Raw genomic sequence first — 22937 nt, forward strand, 5'->3', positions numbered from 1 at the left:
AAGAACAGTCATCTCATCAGCAGTATTTGTAAGCAAAAGTATATGAAACTCTAGAAGTTTTCTTTGAAGAAAAAACTCAAATGAGAAACATTTATATACTGAAATATTTACATATTTTCTAATACCAAATCCTAACATAATACTGTACAAATGGCAATCAAAACATTAAAGGTTTAAACCTCTCATTCAAACTTTATGAATTAAAAGTATACACCATGAAATTCAAAATTAAAACAAAATAAACCCCTGTAACCAGTTTCATCAGTTCTTTCAGAAACTGCAAACTGAATTTCCATATTAATTTGTCCAGTAAAGATGGTCAGTAAAATTATTTAAAAAAATTAAAACACAGTAATCACTTAGCTAAAATTGGATATTAACATTGGCATTGTTTTTTCAAGAAAATACACACTTTTGGTTAAATAAGATAAATTTAGCTAGATACATGTTCTTACTTTATTTTTTGTCCACACCACGCAGCATGTGGGATCTTAGTTACCCAACCAGGGACTGAACCTGAGTCCCCTGCATTGGAAGTGCAGAGTTTTAACCATTGGACCGCCAGGGAAGTCCTAGATATATGTTTTTAAATGCGTTAAATTCCACCAGTATTTCCAGGGTTGGAGAATTCTAAGAAATATTCAATACATTACCTTATTTCTCTGATTTACTGCTGTCAGCTGGAAGAATATAAGCCATTCGTGAAAGGCAATCAAGCATACTGAACAGACTTAAGCCTCATCAGTCCAATTTTATTCTTATGCAAAGCAAAATTTTCTTTTGAATGTGATTTTTAACTTTGAGAAGAATAAAACAGAAGAAAGAGTTCTCAAGTGACTAAAGGAACTGCAAATGAGTTCTTTAGGGCAGAGACCCGCCTTGTTCAGGAAAGTATGGGGCAGACAGCAGGTGAGCAGTAACTTTTTTGGATGAGTGATCCAGTTATAATATTAACATACATTAGATTATAAATTCTATTCAAATGTAAACTCCTTGAGAGCAAGGACCTATTCATTTCTTTATAGTTCCAAGGTGTTGGAACTAAAACACCCTAAAACAGTGTTTTGTAATAACACTTTATATATTTTGTAGAAAAGGTGAGTTACTAGCTGGATTAATATATGGTCAAATGATCACTAAAAGTACTACTATAATTCAGATTATTTGAATTACATAGTTGATTTATTCTTTACTCTAAATTTCTTAATTTTATGAAGTTAGTAAAAAAAAAAAAGTGGCTGGGGGCTTCCCTGGTGGGGCAGTGATTGGGAGTCCGCCTGCCGATGCAGGGGACACGGGTTCGTGCCCCGGTCCGGGGGGATCCCACGTGCTGCAGAGCGGCTGGGCCCGTGAGCCATGGCCGCTGAGCCTGCGCGTCCGGAGGAGCCTGTGCTCTGCGGCGGGAGAGGCCACAGCAGTGAGAGGTCCGCAAAAAAAAAAAAAAGAGTGGCTGGAGCAGTACACTAATTGCATAGAACTCTAGAAACAAGTTAATGCATCATAATTAAAAATAAGTTTGAAACGGTTCTAAAGCTGAATAAGAAAAATACCACTTAGATTTTTTAAAGTTAATGCTAATACTGAGAACTGTTTCTGTTATCTGTAAAAGTATATTCCCTAAGAAAGTGGAAATTAAGAGAGCTTACCTTGCTAAAACAATAAGAGATCAGTGAAATTGTTAGGGCAACAAGAATCTGCTATACAAAATGAATTTCCTATTAAAAGCAGCAAAGTGGGTTCATCCTGTTAAAACATTTAAATGAAAGTACATTTGAATAGTATGTTATCATCACACAAGAACTTTTACCCTCCAAAGAAAATAACATACAACATATCAAAAAATTGAGGCATTGCCCTGAGATGCTAATTAGCACACAAAATGGGGTGGGAGGTCAAGAATTTAAGTGGTACAAAAATGAAGTGCACAAGAGAGGTGCAAAAGTGCCTTTTAAAGTGTGGCTGGTTCCCCACCACCACCATTAGCCCCAGGAATCAAGAACACACATAGTTTGCCATTATAATGTATACTTCCTTCCTGTACTTTTATAATTAAAAATTCTATCTAGTATGGCAATGTTGACTCATGTGGAAAAGATTTAGTCTTCTTTGGTCACACTTACAGTTTTCTCTCACTTCCAGGCCTAATTTCAGTACTAATAATTTTAACATTTTAACAGAGGAATATTTTAACCTCCTCTTTTTTAAAGACCCTCAAATTAAAAAGTCTCTAAATACGCTACTATGGTTTGAAATATAGCTTTCCATCACATATTTTACTTACGATTTAAGATTTTGCATCTCAAAATCCAGTTCAAGTTTTTGTAATTTCCAGAACTAAAAACTTTAGTCTACTTAAAAAATTAAGGAATTATAATAAGAATTTAGTTTTCAGTACTGGTAATCTATACTAGAAGCACTGGTATTCATTAAATGCACATTTAGATGCTTACAGTCATAACTTAGAACATTATCATACTTCGCACTCTACCACAGATTTAGACATTAAACATTTATTTGTAAGTTAAGTACGGAATTGGTTCTGTAATTCCAACTGTTATGAATTTCTAAATATAAATAGCACTTGTTTTTCTTCATGCCGGATTAAGATATAAATTAAATACAATTAAGTTACATTTAATCACCTCCCAAATAAGAGGGATAATGAAAAGATTTTGCTGGCATATAACTACTTAAGTCTGAGATATTTCACATTACTCTTCCCAATACTCCCCTAACTTTACATTAGTTTTAAGGCTATATATACAAATACGTATATTTCCAAGTTAGGGAAAAAACAAATATAACAAAATTATACTACCTTTATACACAGTTTTGATTTTGTATTCAGTGTTGTATTTATATCTTACATTTTAATAGTTTTCTAGTGGGGAATCTGCTTACTGAATGATTAAATTACATGGTGATTAAATACAATATTCAACCTAAAGAGACAAAAATACAGAAAGGCACAGAACAGTAGAGTCTTTTCAGTGTGACAGATTTTAAAACTTACTTTCACATGCTTAATCAGAGGAATTTAAGCCTAAATTAAATTAGGTTATTTTTATATCTACAATTCTTTAAGCTTTTTAAAGTTATTTTTAAAGGCCGACAGCTAAATATTATCAGCATGCTATATTTCAAATCACTAAATACATCTTAACTATTTGGATTCTAAAGACATGGGCTAATTAAAAATCACAGACACACAACACTCACAAACACACATACACCCCTACGATAGATTGTTAGATTGTCAAGCTTTGACAATTATTTTAACTAAACAGTAGGCAAATTCAGGCTGATAACACATCTAAATGAAAAAATAAGCAGCCTGAAAGAAACCCGTTTAAAAATAGATCAAAGAACAACAGAGACTTAAATCTTTTATAGTCTTTCTAATGGAAGGGAAACAGTTCCATTTATGCCTTGAATTACAGTATTTTCCAATTAAAAGAGACTAACATCTTTCCCCATGAGAAAAATTCTCATTTACAATGGTATGGTGCTTTAAAATAAGGGCGGAGTAAAGGAGGAATTACACATACATGATTAAATTTCTTGTTTGTTAAATCAAGCTTTATTGATAAAATGGAATTCAGGATATCTTACTAGGAACAGCAGCAGGCCCAGCCAATCATGATAGCAAAAATGTGGCAGTCTCCTACTATTTGTAGGAAGCTGCTGCTTATCAATTAGTAATTAAATGTAAGGACTTGTAAAAGAGATGCAAAGAATCAAGGCATTTTAGCCCCAAGATTGATATTCTTATGAATATATTGTATTACCTGCAATACTCATGGCAACAAGGAGAGAACCTAGAACAGTTAAATGAAGGGACCAGCTTTATCGACAATGCCAATCCCACTGCCAAAAACATTAAACTAGTTTTCAATTAACTCCCTGGATATTCAGCTTTGTAAGATTTTGGAATAATTCTCCATAATCACGTGCACATTTGAGCGTCTAGCTGACATGGCTGCTGCTCTCCCTGTCCCAACCCCAAGTCCAAACACAGCATGACTTGAAAGGGCTATATATCTGTTGCGTCACACAACAAGCCAAACATTTCTTATAACTTTGATAGTGATTTAAAGCAGTTCATAATTAAATATGAGCATTTTATACAAGGACAATTATACTTTACAAAAAACAAAATCATACAACAAAAATTGCTGGAGTCTGATTTACAACATGAATTATGGTTTGAAATCACGTTTACATAAGTCTCAAATTTACAAAAAAAAAATCAGTTCTGGGCTAGCTGTGGTACTGCTGAAGTTCTCTGGTGTAATCACTCTCACCCATGTCATACATGCCCTTCTTTAAAGTTGAAGATGGATGTTTAAAAGGTTCAAGGAAGTTGAGCTGTACTCTCCTTTGGAGGTGAAGGTAAACTCCATGGCTAGATGAGCAGTTTCACCACATATCATCAGTTGAAGTAGAGTCCTTTATAAAAGGAAACAAAGCAAAACAAGGAACTAAATTAAAACTTAGAGATGCATTATTTCCTGGGTAATGCAGAAAGATAAGGTTTTGTAAAGCTGACCTTTAGAATATAAATGTTTTCTAAAATATATAATATGTGTACATGTGTTTATGAAATATCAATATTTAATCTGTTTAAAGAATTGTGAACCCTTTGTTTTGTTTTGGAATAAAATATTTGAAATATGATTTTACCATGAGGTTGACCAAATGTATTTCTAAACCAATCAACTACTAAAAAGAATTTTATTTTTCTCTTCAATAAACCCAATTTATTTTTAGAACACTACCTTTACAAATTTTTATTGCATAAAAACCTCAAGTACTAAGAGATTTGAGGAAGTTTCATAATGCAATATATAAAATATTTCAGAGCCAGGCCCAAATGATTTTAAGTTACCACTTTTCTGTAATCACCATACTACAACAGAATTGTAATAGGAAACTTAATTGGAGAATAGGGCATTCTAAATGTCTTTATATAAACAGAATTCTCTAGTCTAGTATTTAAATGAAATATGCAGGGTTCTTGGCAAAGAATGGGCATTAATGGAGATGGGTATTCTGAAGCTCTGTTACAGCTGCTTACAAAACTCAGAATTAATTCAAGATTCTGAGCAGAGATATTCCCAACTTCAAAAAAACATTTAGTGGCGGAAAATTTCTGAAGTTGATTGCTTGGAGAGGCTTAAAAAAACCAGAGTAATTAAAAGGGACTTTCTTCTTTTTTGAGTTAAATGGCCACTCACCATGATTATATCCTCAAGCACTAGAACTGTGGTGCTGGCAGAGTTCAGAGCAGTCAGGGGTGTGTGTAAGAGAATGGGTGCAATGAACAGCTCTGCAAAAACAGGTAGGAAGGATATGCATTTAGAGTAGAGGGGAAGGGAAAGCAGAGGGAGCTAAATGCCACTTACAGTGTCATCATTTTTGTATGGATTCAGTCTATTGTAAACGGCTTCAATAACATTCCGCCTAAATTTAGAAAAAAAATGCAGAAAGTTAATTCTTCAGAGCACAAAACTGCTTAGTAACTCATAGCCAGGTGTTCGTTAAAATGTCACAGATACTCATACACTTAAATTATTTTAGTTCTATTTCTTACTGTCAATAAGTGAGCCATACTTTAAGATATTTGGGCCCCACTGTTAAAGTAGTGGTGAATTTATTCTAGAATGTAACACTCTACTAATGCAATTAATAGAAGACTATAAGTCATAGCTTGGAAAAAAAATCAGTCTATATGGGCTACTTCTGTTTGAACTGGCATTTAGTGGTTATGAGTCAGAAATGACAATGCAGTTCTTAAGATATAATATTAATATATTCTGGTTAAGAGCTGAATGTTGTGAAGTAGAAATAACTTCAATGTCTGTTATGGTAAAATAATTTAGATATTTTACACTTAAATTTCTGCTTTTCATAATGCCCCTTTAAAAAAGCGCTATTAAAACTGAAATGTCAAATATGACATTTCCCTGGCAAGTCTAGGAATTACTTTTTGTATCATATTTTATTAAAAAATCAGTAGTGGTATTTATAAGTTATAAGCCTCCCTACTTACAAAACTGATTTGAAGCAATTTTATAGACAGTCATTTCACAGATCATATCGGAAGAAACAGTTTCCAAAAAATAAAACCTTCAAACAGGAAGTTTTACAATTACATGAAATGATTAAAGAACATGGCTACACTTACAGATCAAGTGGAGGATCAAGGAAATTAGTCAATATATCTTTGTAGGTCAATTACATGGATATCCGAGGTAAAAATGTTTTAAGCCTTGAACTATAAAATTGCTTAAAGTCTCTACTGTAGTTTATAAAGATGTAAGCTTAGTATCTAACACATATTAGCCCACAGTTTTAGGAACTAAAGTGAAAAGAGAAAAAAAGCAAGAAATGCATCTACCTATCTTGCCTTACACCAAAACCCAACCAACCAGCATCAACAACCAAAAACACTAGGAAAATCAGAGATACAGAAAAATGGCCCAGATGGAAGAAGAGAAAAATGCTCATCCATGGGGTGTTCAGTTATCCAGGGATTAAGAAAATCAATTTATAATAGTAGGAATAATAATGACACTTAGAATTTTGTAGTACTATGTAATTTAGTTTAAAAATTTCTTTCACTGTATTATCTCAATTATGCTATATGAGGCAATCAGTGTAATCCAAGCCTCCACTGAAGACAGCCTTCAGTGTAATTAGTTACAATGATATTCTGATACCGATTCTAAGTAAGCACCATATATCATTAATACTGAAAAACACCGAACCACAGCTTAAACATTTTGAAGTCACTTTAGAAATTAGGTAAATACACATTTGATCAACGGACACCTAACATTTTCATGTACAGAGATAGATGGTAAGAGTACGCAGAATATAACTTACTTGCTTGCCAATTCACCCCCTGGTGGGAGGCTGGGGATGTTCTCACTCGCTAATGTACGCATCACATGGACTAAGTCAGGGACGCCTTCCCCCTGCTTCTTTATGATTTCTGGGAATCAGAAGTACTTTTTTTGTAAGTGTTATCCAAATTTAATAATAATTAAAAAAACTGAAACAAAGATAACTTAGGTTTTTAAAGATGGCATTTACCACATCTGAGATTTTCTAAACTATATAAAAAAATAAAAATCAAATTGACCTTTGAAAATTGATGACAAAGGGATGTACAAAATGATACAAGAGATACAATACTTTCCAGAAACTTCAAAGAATGAAAATAAACAAGATAAAAATGTGAAAAAATTTCATATTAAAATCAATGTATTACCATAATCAGGGATATGTGTGTACAAATGAGGATATTCCTCTTAAGATGCCAACTAATTACATCTGAGGAGATTAACTCCTCTCTTTAGACTGGAAACATGTTTCCTGAACTTTGCCCTGAAAATACAGTACACAGATTTTTTTAAAAAAATAATTTCAAGATTTGAAAAAAGAAAAAAAAAACCTTTAAGTATGGGGGATTTACTGATTATATACTAACCCAAATCATATTTACATATGTTTATATTTGCAAAATGATACTTAAGTAGCATGTGCAGAATAGGTCATGTACTTGAACACCACTCTCAGCTTAACTTCTGTCTAAAGTATCTTTAAGCAATAAATAGATATATACCATTTCCTTAGTTGACTGTTTGAACAAAGCCTACAGAATAGAAAAAGGCTAAATTTCAGGACAAAATTTTTAAAAAGAAAAAATTTGATAAACCATACAACTGTATTTAAAATTGTTAATTTCAAAACATTCAGTTATTAAATGGATAGAGTGATATGATCGGCAGTGTTGCCATGCAGATGCATACTGTTATTCATACCACAAAATACCAACCATTATGCACAGACAACTTAAAGAGCTCTCAAACTATTCACTTTAAGTACAGGAAGTCTTTACCTGGAGTTTCAGCATATTTATTCTAAACGTTAAGATCATGCCAAGAGTATTTGTAAGTTATATGTTCAATTTTTTGTTTTCCATTATTTACACTAAGAAATTTTCTTTGTCATCATTGTAGATCATTCTAGTTCTCAATTTGTAAATACCTTTGAAAATACAATGCATGTAAAGCCCTTTCATCCTTTGATCAAGCTTCAAAATATTAATTCATCATTAAAGCCACATAGTGAAAGACAGACATTGCTACCCATACTTGTTTAAATGGCTCAAACTGTCCTTTGAGGATTAAGGCCAAATTTTACCATCTTTTATTTTTTGCTTTTTTTTAAACCAGTCTTTAATCTGAACAAAAAGCAAGGATCTCAGATTTGGTTTGCCAAGTTCCTTTATTGTATAATCTTTAACATCTAGTATATTTATTCTACATGATTCTAATGCTGGAAATTTGCTGTACAAAAATAAAGGAATTTGATGTTGACCTAAACTGCACAATTTCACAATCTAAAGCTGTAATACACTTAACATACAGTCTCTGCTAAGCCAATACAATTATTGGATAGATAACTAGATACAATATAAATGAACACTGATGATAAATTCAATCAATGATGGTTTCAGGTCTAAAAACATTACCTTGAATCATCTATATTTGATGTTTCATACATCTCCTTTGTTAAAATATAAAAATTAGGATATTTTAATTGTGAATAAAATTACAGGAAGACAAATTCTTTAAAAAAATAATATAAGACTTTAAAAACAGTTATATCTCCTATTCCACATGGGACAATATACTTAAGCTATCTGACCATTAATACTACACTAGCCTTGATTCTCTGTGCTTTAAAAAATAAAGAAAAAGAAATTTTAAGAAATATTCCTTTAATTGCTCTTGGACTATACATTTTAATTAGAATTGTAAAAAGACTGAATGCTTTTATTAAGGAATATATATGTATAGAATATCTATGTTCCACATACTCATGTATAAACATATTCTGCCCCCCGCCCCTCCACCAAGCCTGAGGGATTCTATCAGTTATCTCCAAATTAGCAACTTTAAAGCTTGGGCAGTCAGTAGCAAATAAAAATACACACATGACACAAGTATCCTCTTAAAGTGGCTTAGAAGGACCACAACTTAAGTGGTATGGTTTAAATCATGAGCTGAATCTTTTCACAACCCTAGAGAGTCAAGTATTTAGAATATCATAGGAGGAGAGCTAAAAAGCCTTTGTCCTTTTCTGTGGTGTGGACAGAGAAGCCAAAAGTATTCAAAGCAAATAAAATGAGGTTTAATAGGTCACAGCAATTTAGTGAAGGCATGTATTTAAAGAAAGAAAAAAAGAAAAAGGTATTCAGTGCCTGTTTTGGAAGCTGATTGCAGTATTTATCACTTTTTAAGACATATAACAACTTTTACAATGCAAATAGTTACATTCTTTCTATGTTTTACATTCTTTCTATTAATTCTATGTTTTTAAATATAGTAGTGGTTTTTAATTACTGTAATATTTAACTAGATGCAGTCTCATCAAATCTACCTCAGTAAATAATACTGTATTTAATTTACGACATAATAATCTCCAGTTGAACAGTACAAGTATAACAACACTTCAACATACCAAAAATATTGAGGATTAATGTAAAGTCTGTTCAGGTGGCAATTCTTGCTTGATAATAAGCAATATAAAACTTAATATTGTAACATAAAATTACTTATCTAAAGCAATTATTTAGAATTGCATCAAAAACTTAAGAGTGCACACTAAAGAGAAAAAATAGCAATTCATTTCTAAAATTTGACCCCATTTCATAGTAAATAAAACTAATTATTTCTTTAAATTGATAAGAAAACATGTACACTCAGGTTAAAGTGCCAATAAATTAAATATCAACATATCCCAATACATATTCTTCTTCAGGTTTCATATTTTTCCACTAACAGCAGTTTGAACCAATGTGCTATGACTTGGTAGCATTCTAAATATTTTATCTCACTGATAACTTATATTGAAATGAATCACTTAAAACAAAAAATTTCCAAGACCCTTGGAAACAGTGAGGAAACAAACTCATTGAATAGTATGTCCAGTGAATGAAATACTAAATACTATATACACATACTAGATATATCACTATCAAGTAGGTGAGAGAAATAAAAACAAAATAGCAGCTCCAGACAGTACTGAAAAATCAAAACCAACCATGATTCTAATATCAGACTAATTATAATTGGTATCAAACAGCAAAAAGGGAGAAAACAAAATTAAAGTGCATATTAATTTTAATAATGCAGGCACAGCAGGATATAATAGTGTATCAATGTTTACATGCTATTAAAGGTCTTTAACGTGCAATGTAATGACATTAGGAGCCAAAAATGCATTTTAACACTATTATTGGCATGTCAAATTTTTCTGCTTAAAGAAACTGCATAATCTACATGCTTATTGCATATATGCAGTAAACTGGAATTCTCTGGGGAGACTTAATAGTTATGGCAAATAGTAGCTGCATCAATGATCATTTAAAAGTTTTTCAAATATTTAAAGGCATTACACTTGAGCTACAAATACCTTTCTAATTGTCTCAAAGTAATTTGCAGAATTATGACAAATACACTTCTGTAATTCCCAACTTATTTCTTGATTTTATTCAGCATTTATATTTCTGCCAGGTAGAGATATATGCCAGGTATGTCTTCTATTCAGGTTTATGTTGTCTAGGTGAGGCAGTTTATGGCTTAGGCAAGAAGCTTTGGAACAGTTTAAAATAAATTTTTAAAAGCTGTGGCACATGAAAGTTGTTAATAACCAGGCTATGATCTTCAAGTTATTTTTTTAAAGTCCCAAAGATCTTAAAATTCATACACACAGCTTTACACAGAAAGATGGTATTCAAATTATCACCATCATAAAAAATCTGTTTATAATTAAATAAACCACAAATTAGACTTTCCTGGCATAAAATTATTCATGCCAATGAATTCATAAAGAATTTGAAAGCACACAACACTTTAGCCTTTTTAAACAGAAGTATCCTGAACAGAATGTACTGGGCCATCCGAGTTGCTATTTCTAATATAACTGTGATAGGACAATAACAAATATCTAAACAGCTACTACAGAAATGCCCTTTCCCACTTTTGTACACTAAATGTCAAAGGCATGTAAAGATCTAAAAGCTAAAATGTTAAAGTTTGATTATGTTGAGGTTTTTCTTTAATAAAGCTACTTATTTTTTGTTAAATGATCCACCTTCTACTCTGCTTTCCAGGTACTTGTCCAACTCTGCCTCCTTCGTCACTGCTTCTGGCGATACTTTGGGTGCATTTGGAAAACAGATCAATATCACACTCATGTTGTCTCGACTTCCCTGGGAAGAAAAAAGTTTGAGAAAATATTGTTTTCTTTTTGCTCTTCAAAGCTTTGAGAACCTTTACAGTCATGCCAATTATACTTGTTCTAGTGAAAACATATATTGTTTTTAAGGAGAGAAAAATATATATGCACATGTGGAGCGGCACCACCCAATACATATATTGTACATATGGTATACAGAATAACCAATACTCCAAAAGACAAGAGAGAAACACTACAGATTAAAAAAATGATTGTTGCAGTAGAGTTTAAAGCTCTATAAAACAAATATTTCTGAACATTTACTGGTGGCCTACTTAACATGAAGTGATACCTAACACAAATACACATACATACATTCATTCAATTCAACAAGATAGAAAATTCTAGTGATATTCTTTACAACATTATTTGATCTGTAGTTACATATATACTTGAGAAATTTACTTTTTTTGACAAATTTACATTTAAAATAAATTATGGGGCTAATTAATTTGCTTCATAATAAGTAGAAATATGGAATTAGAAATAAAACTACATATATAAAGTTTATAAACCAGCTTTTAACTTTCATAATTTAAAAAAAAGTTTCAACTTTTAGGAAGTACATTTGTTTTTAAAAGCACCTAGATATTCAAAATGCTATAATTAAAATACTTGAATCAATTTTGGCCTCCCCAAAAATCAGACTTCCTCTTCCTATTAGTAATTGGAGTTCTAAAATTTTAAGTATTTAATTCCCCTATATGGGAAAATTGAAGTTATACCATTAATTTAAGCAAATACAAAGAATTTAATATTTAAAATATTGGGGGAAATTGTATAAAAATGAGGCAAATGATAAGATACTGAACAATTTTTAAAACAGAGCATAATGCAGAAGAGATAAAGTAGAATCTGAGTCATAATTTACTAATATCTGAATCTGACCAAGTCTCTCAAGAAAACAGCTTTTAATTTAGTTAACAAGTATTTAACTCTCAAGCGCTACAGAATAAACCTAACAAATGAATGCTACTTTTTCCCTTTTTTATACTAAAAGGGACAAAGAACATAAGCATCCTTGTTTGGTTCCCCCCAAATTCAGAAATTAACAATAGTGTGTACTACCAAGTTGTTGCTCTATTGATTTTTTTTTAACATATGTGTTGGATGTTACATAAACTTGATTTGTGTTGGATATTACATAAACCTGATTTTTAATTAAGATTTTAAGTACAGCTGGCAGTTGTGCATATAAAACCACAGAGAATATTATGTTGACTTTCTATTTCCGAGTTTTAAAAGGACATCAAATATACAGCCTCAGAAGAGTTTTATAAAATCACCATTTGTTAAACAAACACAAAGAATTAGTTAATGAGCATTATTGACAAAATAGAACTGTGGTGTAAAGAACACTGCACCTAAGTCAAGGACTTGGATTCTAGTCTTAGCGCTGCAACTAAAGAAGTAAATTGTGTAACATTTTTAACTTTTCTAGAAAAGGGAGCAGCATGTATCAAGCACACACTGTTTGCTAAAACTAGGTACTTCATATGTATACATTAGTTCATCAACAGTCTTATGAGTTAGATACTATTTTCTCCATTCAATAGCTGAGAGAGGTGGAACAATCTGTTCAAGACTATAGAGTACAAAAGTAACAGAGGTTAAGATTTGATTCTAGGTCTGACTCTGAAGTCCGCAGAGCCTTCTCTTGCTCATCTATATACATGATCCCATTTGATCATCCCGACAACCCCATAAGACAGGGTAATAATATCTCTCTTTCTCTCTCTTTTTTATACAATTAAAGAAACTGATTTTCCAGACAATTTAAATAGCTTACCTGAAGTCATACACAGTCTCATACCAAGTTCTTCTGACTCCATGTCCAAGGCTATTTCTATTACATCACACCAAATGATCACTAAATCCTCTGTTGGTGCTACAGATTCATTAGACCATAGTCTCAAAGTATTTCCATAAATGTACTGAGATATCACATGGTAAAAATAAAATATTAAAATTCTAAAATGCTTTTCATATATAGACACTGAGGCTTAACCCTCCCCATTCCCTTTTCTAAAACATGATACAGTCTTTTACCTTTGATAAAATTCCACAATAGTAAAAAGCTCAAGTAGTCATGGTTACTAAAAGACTAAACATTCAGATTATAACCCTTGCACTTTTGGTAACCGCGTAATTTATTTCTAAGAAGTATTCCTATGTTATTTTCATAATTGATGAAAAGTATCCTGCAATTGTACCAAAAACTTATTTCTGAGTACTATAGGTTCTAAGATGATTATATACTAGAGTAGTAATTAAGATGACATAAAATCATTTCATCTAAAAAAAAAAGTCTAGCTACCTTATACAAACAGGTGTCGACTACTTCATTGCAAACTTTCTCAAGGTCATCAGTGACTTCAAGTCTGGATCTTACAAAATCACAGAGCTCTTCATTTCCCATGACATCCCAAATACCATCACATGCAAGAATAATGAACTGATCATCTTCTTCAGATCTTTCAATATCATGGACTTCAGGCTCTGGTGACACAAGCTGCTCTGTAGGACCTTTTCCATGGACACATTTGTAATCGAAGTCCCCAAGGGCCCTTGACACAGCCAGAGAGCCATTCACACGTTGAATCATTACAGAACCACCTGCATTCTGAATTCGTTCTTTTTCCAGCGGATTACTTGGTTTGTGATCTTGTGTGAAGAAGTAAACTTTCCTGTTCCTACAAAGTAAACCTCTTGAGTCTCCACAGTTAATGAAATAAGTATGTTGAGGAGAAATTAAGACACCCACAGCTGTTGACCCACTTCTATCAGCACCATGTTTCTTCTCTGACATAACTCTCATATGTTCATCAATCTCCAGAAAACCTGTTCTGATTCCATTCTTTACATTTTCCACAGAAGGTGCTCCTGTAGACCCTTTAAAATCCTGGTTATTGGTGATGTGATCTAACAAATGCTCACAGCAGTATTTGGCAACCTGAGAACCAGCATGCCCATCATACACAGCAAAGAATGACCATGTTTCAAGTCCACTTGGCAAACCGATCACAGCCGTATGTGCGTCCTCCATTTCAACTCGCCAGCCTTGCATGCTGCTTAGCCCATATCGCAACCCATTACCCTGCCCCTGGGCATTATGTTTTTCCATCTTTGGTTTGTCTAAAAATGCTCCCATTATGTCTTGATCCTCTAGGTCTGCAAAGGAAGAGAAACAGGAAAGTTAATAGCTATCTTATAAACAAACTACATATCCAACAACCTTTTTAAGAGAGAAGGAAATACCAAGAAAGCTTTAAATAAGAATTCACAACTCTTATGATAAGCAGACACTCACTGCTGACTTGGAACCTGATGATTAACAAGGAAGAATTGGGGGAAAGGCTGTTCAGGCACAGCTCAGAATGTACAACAGGCAGAGAGAAGTAAAGCATCATGATAAAAGTAGCTGATCTGACACTCTCCCCAAGGAACAAGTACTTGAAATAGAAAAGAGACTTGGCAGTGGCCATCAGCTTACATGAACCATGTCAAGTGGTTAAGGATGCATTGAATATGTGAATCTCTTAGGGAATCTCAGAACTAAGTTGTATGTATATATTAATCAAGAAAAAACAAATAAATGAATTCACAGGACATACCAAAAGCCTACTAATTCAAACATCTTAGTTGAACATTCAGGATTTTCCAAAGTTTGATTCCAAATATCTAGTTTTATTCCTACTACATCAACTCTCCGAAAAAGTAGAAAAAGATCTACTCACAATGATTCAAATTTGCATGCTCCTTCCCTTAAGTCTTTCCTCCTTAATTATAGAAATAAGTATACCCATCCTTTAACGTCTAGCTCAAATTCTACCTTTTCCATTGGTTTTTCAGTCTCTGAAAAGCCAATAAGTTATTAGATACCTTTAAGTGGTTCAGCCTCAATTTTCAAGTTGCAAAGCAATTATACATACATATAACAAAGACTGTCATATGTAGATATAATAAAATTCATCTACTGTAACCTAATCTAGTGGTAATAACACGTATCATCATATGGTACTCTATAACCATTTGGTATAAACAGAAAAGGAGATCAAAGGGTCTAGGACAGCACTGTGGACAAGCCTGAAAGCTTAGCTCATCTAATCCTTTCCCAATAATCAAAAGCTAAAACCCTTGGTCTGGAATGAGCTTACACAAAGCAGGAAGACAGCTGGCCTTTACTTGAGTAATGGCCTAGAATGTAGACACTTGGGGTCCAAGTGATCAAATGAGTCACAATTTAAAGCAATCTGAAAGAAGGATACAATGAGATTTAATGGAGGTTAAGGTGAGATGGGAAGGAGTGGGGGAAAGTACCCAGGTAAATCAGGATGCACTTAGGAGATTAGGGGATTGATGATGCTAAGCTCTGAGAAGAAGCTGGGAGAGAGAAAGGAAGAAGAAAAACAACTCAGAAAGGAAACAGTTTCCCAGCAACCTCTCCCTCCTTCTCTATCCTACGAGGGCCAAACTAATACACAGCAGAGAAGTCTGGCTGATTAGTATGATAAAATGATCTCCTGCCTACTTGTCTGTGTCCTATTACAATTCCACTAATGGAGGTTAAATAATGAAAACTAGCCATTATTCATTCCTTATGGTGGTATTCATCAAATTACCTTTCTGACACCAAGCTGATACACAATATGGCAAGGGTGAGTGTTTTGATTGGACAAAAGATACAATAGTAATGATACCTTAATAGCAGACAATGTTTAAGATGAATTCTAAATCACTGATAAGTGTTTTACAACTGTTACCTGAAGTCATTCTCAACAACACTCTAAAGTAGGTAATAATATTATCTTCAATTTATAGACGAACTTTAGTGTGACTAAAGAACTTGGCCAACGTCACTCATCAGACAAGTTGAGGGGAGTCAGGTCTCTAATTCAAGCCTGCCTGGCTCTAAAGCACCATTTACTACTACAGCAATGGTCTCAGTCATGGCTGTACAAAAGAATTATCTGTGGACCTTTTGAAAAGTTAAGATTAAAAAAACCAGAATTTCCACAGTAGGGTTGGAATCTAGGAATCTGTTGTAAAGATTAGATGGAAAGCCTAGATAGATAGGTAGATAGAAGATGATTAAGCCATGGTGAGGTTAAGTCATCTGCTGAAGGTCAACAGCAAGTTGCCTCATCTCTGTACCTCAATTCCTTTAGCTAGGCTAAAGGGGAGGTGGGAGATGTTACAGTCAGCCCTCCATATCTTCGGGTTTGGATATGGAGGGCCCACCATATTCACTGTACTATGCTATTTTATAGAAGGGACTTGAGCATCCACACATTCTGGTATCCATGGGGGCTCCTGGAACCAATCCCTGCAAATACTGAGGGACAACTGTATACTTAAGACACTTGATACCACAAATCTAGCATTCGTCATCTTATAATGGGCATATATTAATACGTACCTCTGAATGTTGCTGCAAAGTTTAAATGAGGTAATGGCTGCAAAGTAGCCACATAGAGCAGAGCAAACATGAGGAACTCAGCAAATGGAAACTATTTAATTATGACTACATTCCCACATACACAACACATCTAGATTCTGATATTACCTAACAGGGATCTTACTCTCCCTCTCCCTTTTATAGAAAAGCCCAGTAGTTATTTTCCAGAGATCTATCTATCTATCTATCGATCGATCGATCTAGATATAGATATATATATGAAACTACCAAACAAATAATTCTTTGAAGATAAACAGGGTATGCTTTCTAAAAAAAAACACCCCAACTTTTGAAAAATATATATTAGAAATATAAAAATGTAACAAACCAAGTCAATCATCTGATAAAATTTTAGGTCCAGCTCTACTGCAAATGCAAAAATATAGTCAAGGGCAAATAATTTTGTGTCTGGATTTTTACATACTGAAAATAGGTGATTCAGAAATCTTACCTCCTGGGATTCTGAATAATTTGTAGAAGCCTGGTGAAGCAGCCAACTATAGCTACAAAATACAGCAGATAGTTATATAAAAATAATAGTTATCAGAAATTATTTACTTATAAATACTATGACATAGTACTTATAAATATGTCATACTTATAAGTACTATGACATACTATAAGTACCTATAAGTAAATAATTTTTACTTTTAAAAAATACATAGTTATTTTCCATAACTGGACTACTAAAGAGTATTTTATTTAGTCAAGTTATTAAATTGGCATGTATCTACAAACAGTAAATCCCAAGGCGATTCAGTTTGCCCATGAAAGTTTAAGTTAGTTTCTGAGAGAAATTCTAGTTCTCACCTAGTGTTAAATCTACTCTGAGCACATGCTGGGTCTCATCACAACACTAGCATTATCAGATGATCTGAACATTTCAATACAAAGTACTATGACAATCATAAGACTGAACTCATCTTTGATATAATCAGAAAATTTGGTGACCATTTTTGTCTTTTAAAACCAAACAAACTCTCAAATTGAAAAATCCTAAGGCTGAGTCAGGAAGTATTCATTAAAGTTCAGCGACTGCCTTTTATTAAGTAAAACCGATCTCACAATCATAATGAAGAGTCTTGAACCTGGTCATTTGGTTTAATCCACTCAGAATTATCCCAAGTTAAAAAAAAGCTCTACATATTCATTCCACTGTTAAGATCCCTAAGCACCATATTAGCCATGAAACAAGAGTTATTAAACTGACAATTCTGGCAGAGTCCTTTAGTAAAAAATTGAAGACTAAAACACTGCAGGGTTCTTTTCTGTTTACCTATGGACACACAGTATAATACAGAATGCCCTGGTGCTCCATTAACAGAGGACAAAATAGACTATGTAAACAATGTTGAGAAAATTATATTCTCTTAGTAATTGATATCAGAATTCTTCTTACAGCAAGCCCTACTTTTTCTGAGAAACACTAGTTTGATCAGATATGTAAGTAAGGGGTTAAGGATCAAAAGATATACTCAACATAACAAAAGATCACTACTAAACAAGCATTTGAAGGAGGGTAGATGCTGCTAACTGAAGGATCTTTGTTTGATGAGCACTGAGATAGGTTTGATTATAAAAACTGGGGAGGAAAATCTGGACTAGACCTCCATAAGAAATAAGAAATCTGAAGGTTGGGGGAAATCCAGAGGGAAAAAACTATATAGCAAGAGAGACTTGAAGCTTCTTGGGGGAAAAGGGAAAAAATGGAATACCAGTTAGCAGCACTGGTAGCAGTGTATAACATGGCAACATTGAAGTCATTTGCAGTGAGGAGTGAACTCTCTACTACTACCAAACCTTTGGTATAGCCTACATTGCCCACTAATGCTTATGTATGAATAGACTGTCAAAGATGAGGACAAATGGTCAGCTGACCTCTGGAATGCACACTTACTGAACAATAGAATACTAAGCAATTTATTGCATAGACGGGTTCGGAGAAGATGCACAAAGTCCTTGTGGCCACATCTCTCTACCAAGGATAATCTAGGCTACATAAACTACTTTTAACTTCCCAAGGTATGAAACATGGTAATTCATAAATTATATTTTGTAATCCAAGGTAACCATCTCAAAGTTATCTATGGTAATGATACATAAGCACATGAACAAAATTTTACACAATTTGAGGAGAAAAAAAAGATCAATCTTGGGTAATTTTTCTCCCATTTGGAGTCTGAAATTTCTAATCATTACAAAAATAGTCACATTTATATGTACAAATTTGATTTTGATAACTTGTATAAATAATCAGAGCCAAAATGTAGAAATGATCTGTCTAAACCTATTTTACAAATGAGAAGGTACAGAGAAAAAGAATGACTTGCCCAAGGTCAAAAAGCTAGTTCAGCACTAAGCCTGAGAAAAGGACCTAGGTTTCTGGACTAACACTCTAATTCTCCTAAACAAGCCATCCTGTATATCTGCAAATGAAGTAATGGAAATCTAAAAATGTAGACTTTTAAAAAGACAACACACAAGGCAGAGAGGCATGGAAGATGGTCACCGAAGAAAGCAGAAACTTCTTTTAGTGTCATTTCTTCCTCTGCCTACTCTACATAATTTGTGTTCTAAACTACCAAAGGTAAATGACCAAAAAAAGAGGAGGGAAGGAAAGGTAAAGAAGAAGAGAAAAGGAAGAAAAGCAAGAAATCCAACTTTTATTTTTTGTCTGAGACTAACAGAAAACAACAGTGAACTAACTGCAATTTCTGGCAATGCCAATTTCAAATACACGAGCTAAATAAAATATAATAATGAGCAGAGAAAACTAAGAGGACGTATTTTTAAAGATTCAGAAATTAAAGGTGGGGATTGGGGGTGGGTGGGTGAGCTCAGTATTCATTAGCTCCAAACTAGAAAACGCCCATCAATTTATGAGATGACACTGAATGAATGAAACAACTGCAAGCTGTCAACCAAAGCAAAAACAAAAAAAGCAAACAAACCACTCTGAAAGTAGGTTCATGGAAACGAAAAACAATTACTGAACTAAAATTTTCAAAAGAGACAATGAATAGCCAAATAGATACCACAGTTAAAACAATAAACAAAACAAAACAATAAATGAGATCACTTTGAGGAATTCTTTTAGAACTCAGGTCTTTCCTCATCTTGATTCCAAACATACAAACCCACCCATGTTGGTACCCATCCTATCCTCATACCTTTCTGTTATAACAGAGTACTCTCTGTCCTCGCACTTAAGTTAAATCCCTCTGTTAGAGCTTTGGAGCCCATGCTTCAAAGGAATCTTACACAATTTATGTGTCTTCCCAGGAATAATAACATTATTATCCTCTTTCACTCCTTTATATTCAACCTCCTCTCCCCCTTTCTATTGGAGTACAACTTTTAAAGACACTCAAATGTCATCCATTAAAAATAAGTCTTTAGGGCTTCCCTGGTGGCGCAGTAGTTGAGAGTCCGCCTGCCATTGCAGGGGACGCGGGTTCCTGCCCCGGTCCGGGAGGATCCCACATGCCGCGGAGCGGCTGGGCCTGTGAGCCATGGCCGCTGAGCCTGCGCGTACGGAGCCTGTGCTCCGCAACGGGAGAGGCCACAGCGGTGACAGGCCCGTGTACGGCAAAAAAAAAAAAAAAAAAGTCTTTAGGTGACTCATTCCCCTCTAGCTACCTCCTGCCTCTTTCTTTCCCCTACAGTTCAAAGTCTTTTAAAAAAAGTGTTGATGCTCCGAACTGTTGTCTGGCCATTCCATCAAAACAAGCTCCTCCAAGCTTAACCCAATGGACATTTTGGCCCTTGTCTGACTGACTGCTCAGAGCAGCACTCAACACAATACTCCTTGAAACACTCTTCCCATTGGCTTTTCAAGATGCTACACACTCCTAGCTTTCCTCCTACCCTAGCTTTTCCATCCTTGTCTTATTTGCAGGCCCATCCTCATTTCTCAAGCCATTAAATATTAGCATTCAAGGCTTAGACCTAGGCCCTCTTCTCACTCCATGCTAGCTCCCAAGGTACTCTTTCATATCGTTTTTTCTTCTTTTTTTTTCTTTCATGGTTTTTGCCAGTGAATGGCACCATCATTCATCAAAGTGAATAGAAACCAAGGACATATCTTTGATACCTCTTTCTACTTTATCTCCCATCAGTCCAACATCAAGTTCCATGGATTCTACTTCTTAAGTATTCTCAAATCTGCCCAGTTTTTTCTCTAACACCATAGTCTTCAAGGTACCATCATCTTTCAATGCATTATTCTATACCAGCCTCCTATTTTGTCTCTTCACATGCATGCTGGCCTCCCTCCAATTCATTCTACAAACTGCAACCTTAGTAAACTTTTCAAAATACAAATATCAGTGATCGTTTTGTAATCTACAGAAATATCAAGTCACTATGTTGTGCACCAGCAACTAACATAGTGTTGCAGATCAATTATACTTCAAAGAAAACAAAAAACCCAAAAAACAAACTCACAGAAAAAGAGATCAGATTTGTGGTTACCAGGGGTGGTGGGAAAGGGAATTAAATGGATGAAGGTAGTTAAATGGTACAACCTTAACAGTTACAAGATAAGTAAGTACTAGGGATGTAAGGTAAAATGTGACTAATTAACACTGCTGTATGCTATATTTATGTTTTTAAGATAGTAAATCCTAAGAGTTCTCATCACAAGAAAAAAAATTTTTTTTGTACCTACATGAGATGACACATGTTCAACTAAATTTACTGTGGTAATCATTTCATGATGTATGTAGGTCAAATCATTATGCTGTATACCTTAAACTTACACAGTGCTGTATGTCAATTATATCTCAATAAAACCAGAAGAAAAAAGATAATATAATACAAATTTCACTGTATCACTTCTATACTAAAAGTCATTCAATGGCTTTCCTCTCTTTGGGGGGATAATGAACTGCTTAATATGGCTCACATGAAAGCCCTGAGTAGTCAGGCGCCCATCAACCTTCTCCAGACTTACCTTACTTCATAATACGCCACCCCAATAACATTCTCTACTCCAACTGTAAGGGCTTTCTTACAGTACCTAGTACTTGTCACGTCCCCTTCCTCCAAATAACATAAACAAATGCCACTTCCTCTATAAAAAGCTATTCCTTCCTCTCTTACTCTACCCAATTCATACTCATTCTTCAGATTATTAACTCAAGTATCAGGTCTTCTGGAGAGCCTCCTTTGAATACTCTGGATTCCCCTAGCACAGCAGACCTTCAATAAACACTTGCTGAATGAATTAGCTCCAAAGAAAAAGCAGATGCAAATATTAAAAATTTGGTAACAGAATGAGTACACCCAGGGAATAAATATAAACATAAAAAAATAAGACTTTCTGATGGACAAAACAGAGAAGCTATAATCAAAGAAAGAAATTTTTCCCTCAGTAGAAGTCTTCAAACTTACAAAGCTCACTGAATATCTAGGAGGATTAATTGCTAAAAACCCACCCCTATTTACCCACAACTGAAGAAATTCAAGGAAAAGAAAAAAAACTATAACATAAGCTTCTAGGAAAATCTTGGGTAATCTTCAAAGGAAAGAGTATCAAATTAGTATCAGCCATTGCCAACTATAAAACTGAATCCTAAAGTAGAGAATAAACAGAGTTCTAAGAGTTAAGGTTAATTACATAATCATCCAAACTATTATTCATGTGTATAGGGGGAAAGACATTTTAAGATATATAAGGACTCAAAAAAAAAAAGATATATAAGCACTCAAAGCATATACTCATACTTTATGGAAAATTCAAGAAAAAATTCCAAACAAGCAAACATCTATTATGTTTTAAAACTATTAAGTTCATCTCTAAGACTTGTCATTAGTTTAACTTTTTAATAACATTACAGAAAAATAACCTTCTTAAAAATACTGATCTAGAAAAACAAAATCCCAATATATAAAGTAAAAGAACTTGGGAAGTGGCCCAATTATCCAAGTTAACACTAGGGAGACACTCTCATGTCTTTAGAATTATTCTCACATCAACAGCAAAGCACATATAAATCAAAAAACAAACAAAAAATCTTTCATAAGACTAAACTTAAAAGTTACAGATCTATCCAATATGAGACTTTGGACAAGTCCTTTAGCTTAATATCTAACTTTCCTTACTGATAAATAATCAACCTTGATTAATTAACAAGGTAATTGTTCTGAGAAATGTATAAGAAAT

The 22937-nt window shown here is 33.7% G+C and overlaps 1 protein-coding gene across 3 annotated transcripts in view; it reads right to left on the reverse strand.

The window, feature by feature from the left end:
- Positions 1-3557: 3557 nt before the first annotated feature.
- Positions 3558-22937, reverse strand: part of PPM1A (protein phosphatase, Mg2+/Mn2+ dependent 1A) — a 38550-nt gene continuing 19170 nt past the window's right edge. For all 3 annotated transcript variants that reach the window (XM_060141889.1, XM_060141894.1, XM_060141901.1), the window contains exons 2-6: positions 13631-14484; positions 11170-11287; positions 6889-6997; positions 5406-5463; positions 3558-4449 (exon numbers count right to left, since the gene is read on the reverse strand). In XM_060141889.1, coding sequence (XP_059997872.1) covers positions 4420-4449; positions 5406-5463; positions 6889-6997; positions 11170-11287; positions 13631-14464 — 1149 coding nt within the window. In that variant the 5' untranslated portion in view covers positions 14465-14484 and the 3' untranslated portion in view covers positions 3558-4419. The remainder of the gene's footprint in view (positions 4450-5405; positions 5464-6888; positions 6998-11169; positions 11288-13630; positions 14485-22937) is intronic.

This window comes from Lagenorhynchus albirostris, chromosome 1 (assembly GCF_949774975.1).
Source record: "Lagenorhynchus albirostris chromosome 1, mLagAlb1.1, whole genome shotgun sequence".
NCBI classification, from domain to species: domain Eukaryota; kingdom Metazoa; phylum Chordata; class Mammalia; order Artiodactyla; family Delphinidae; genus Lagenorhynchus; species Lagenorhynchus albirostris.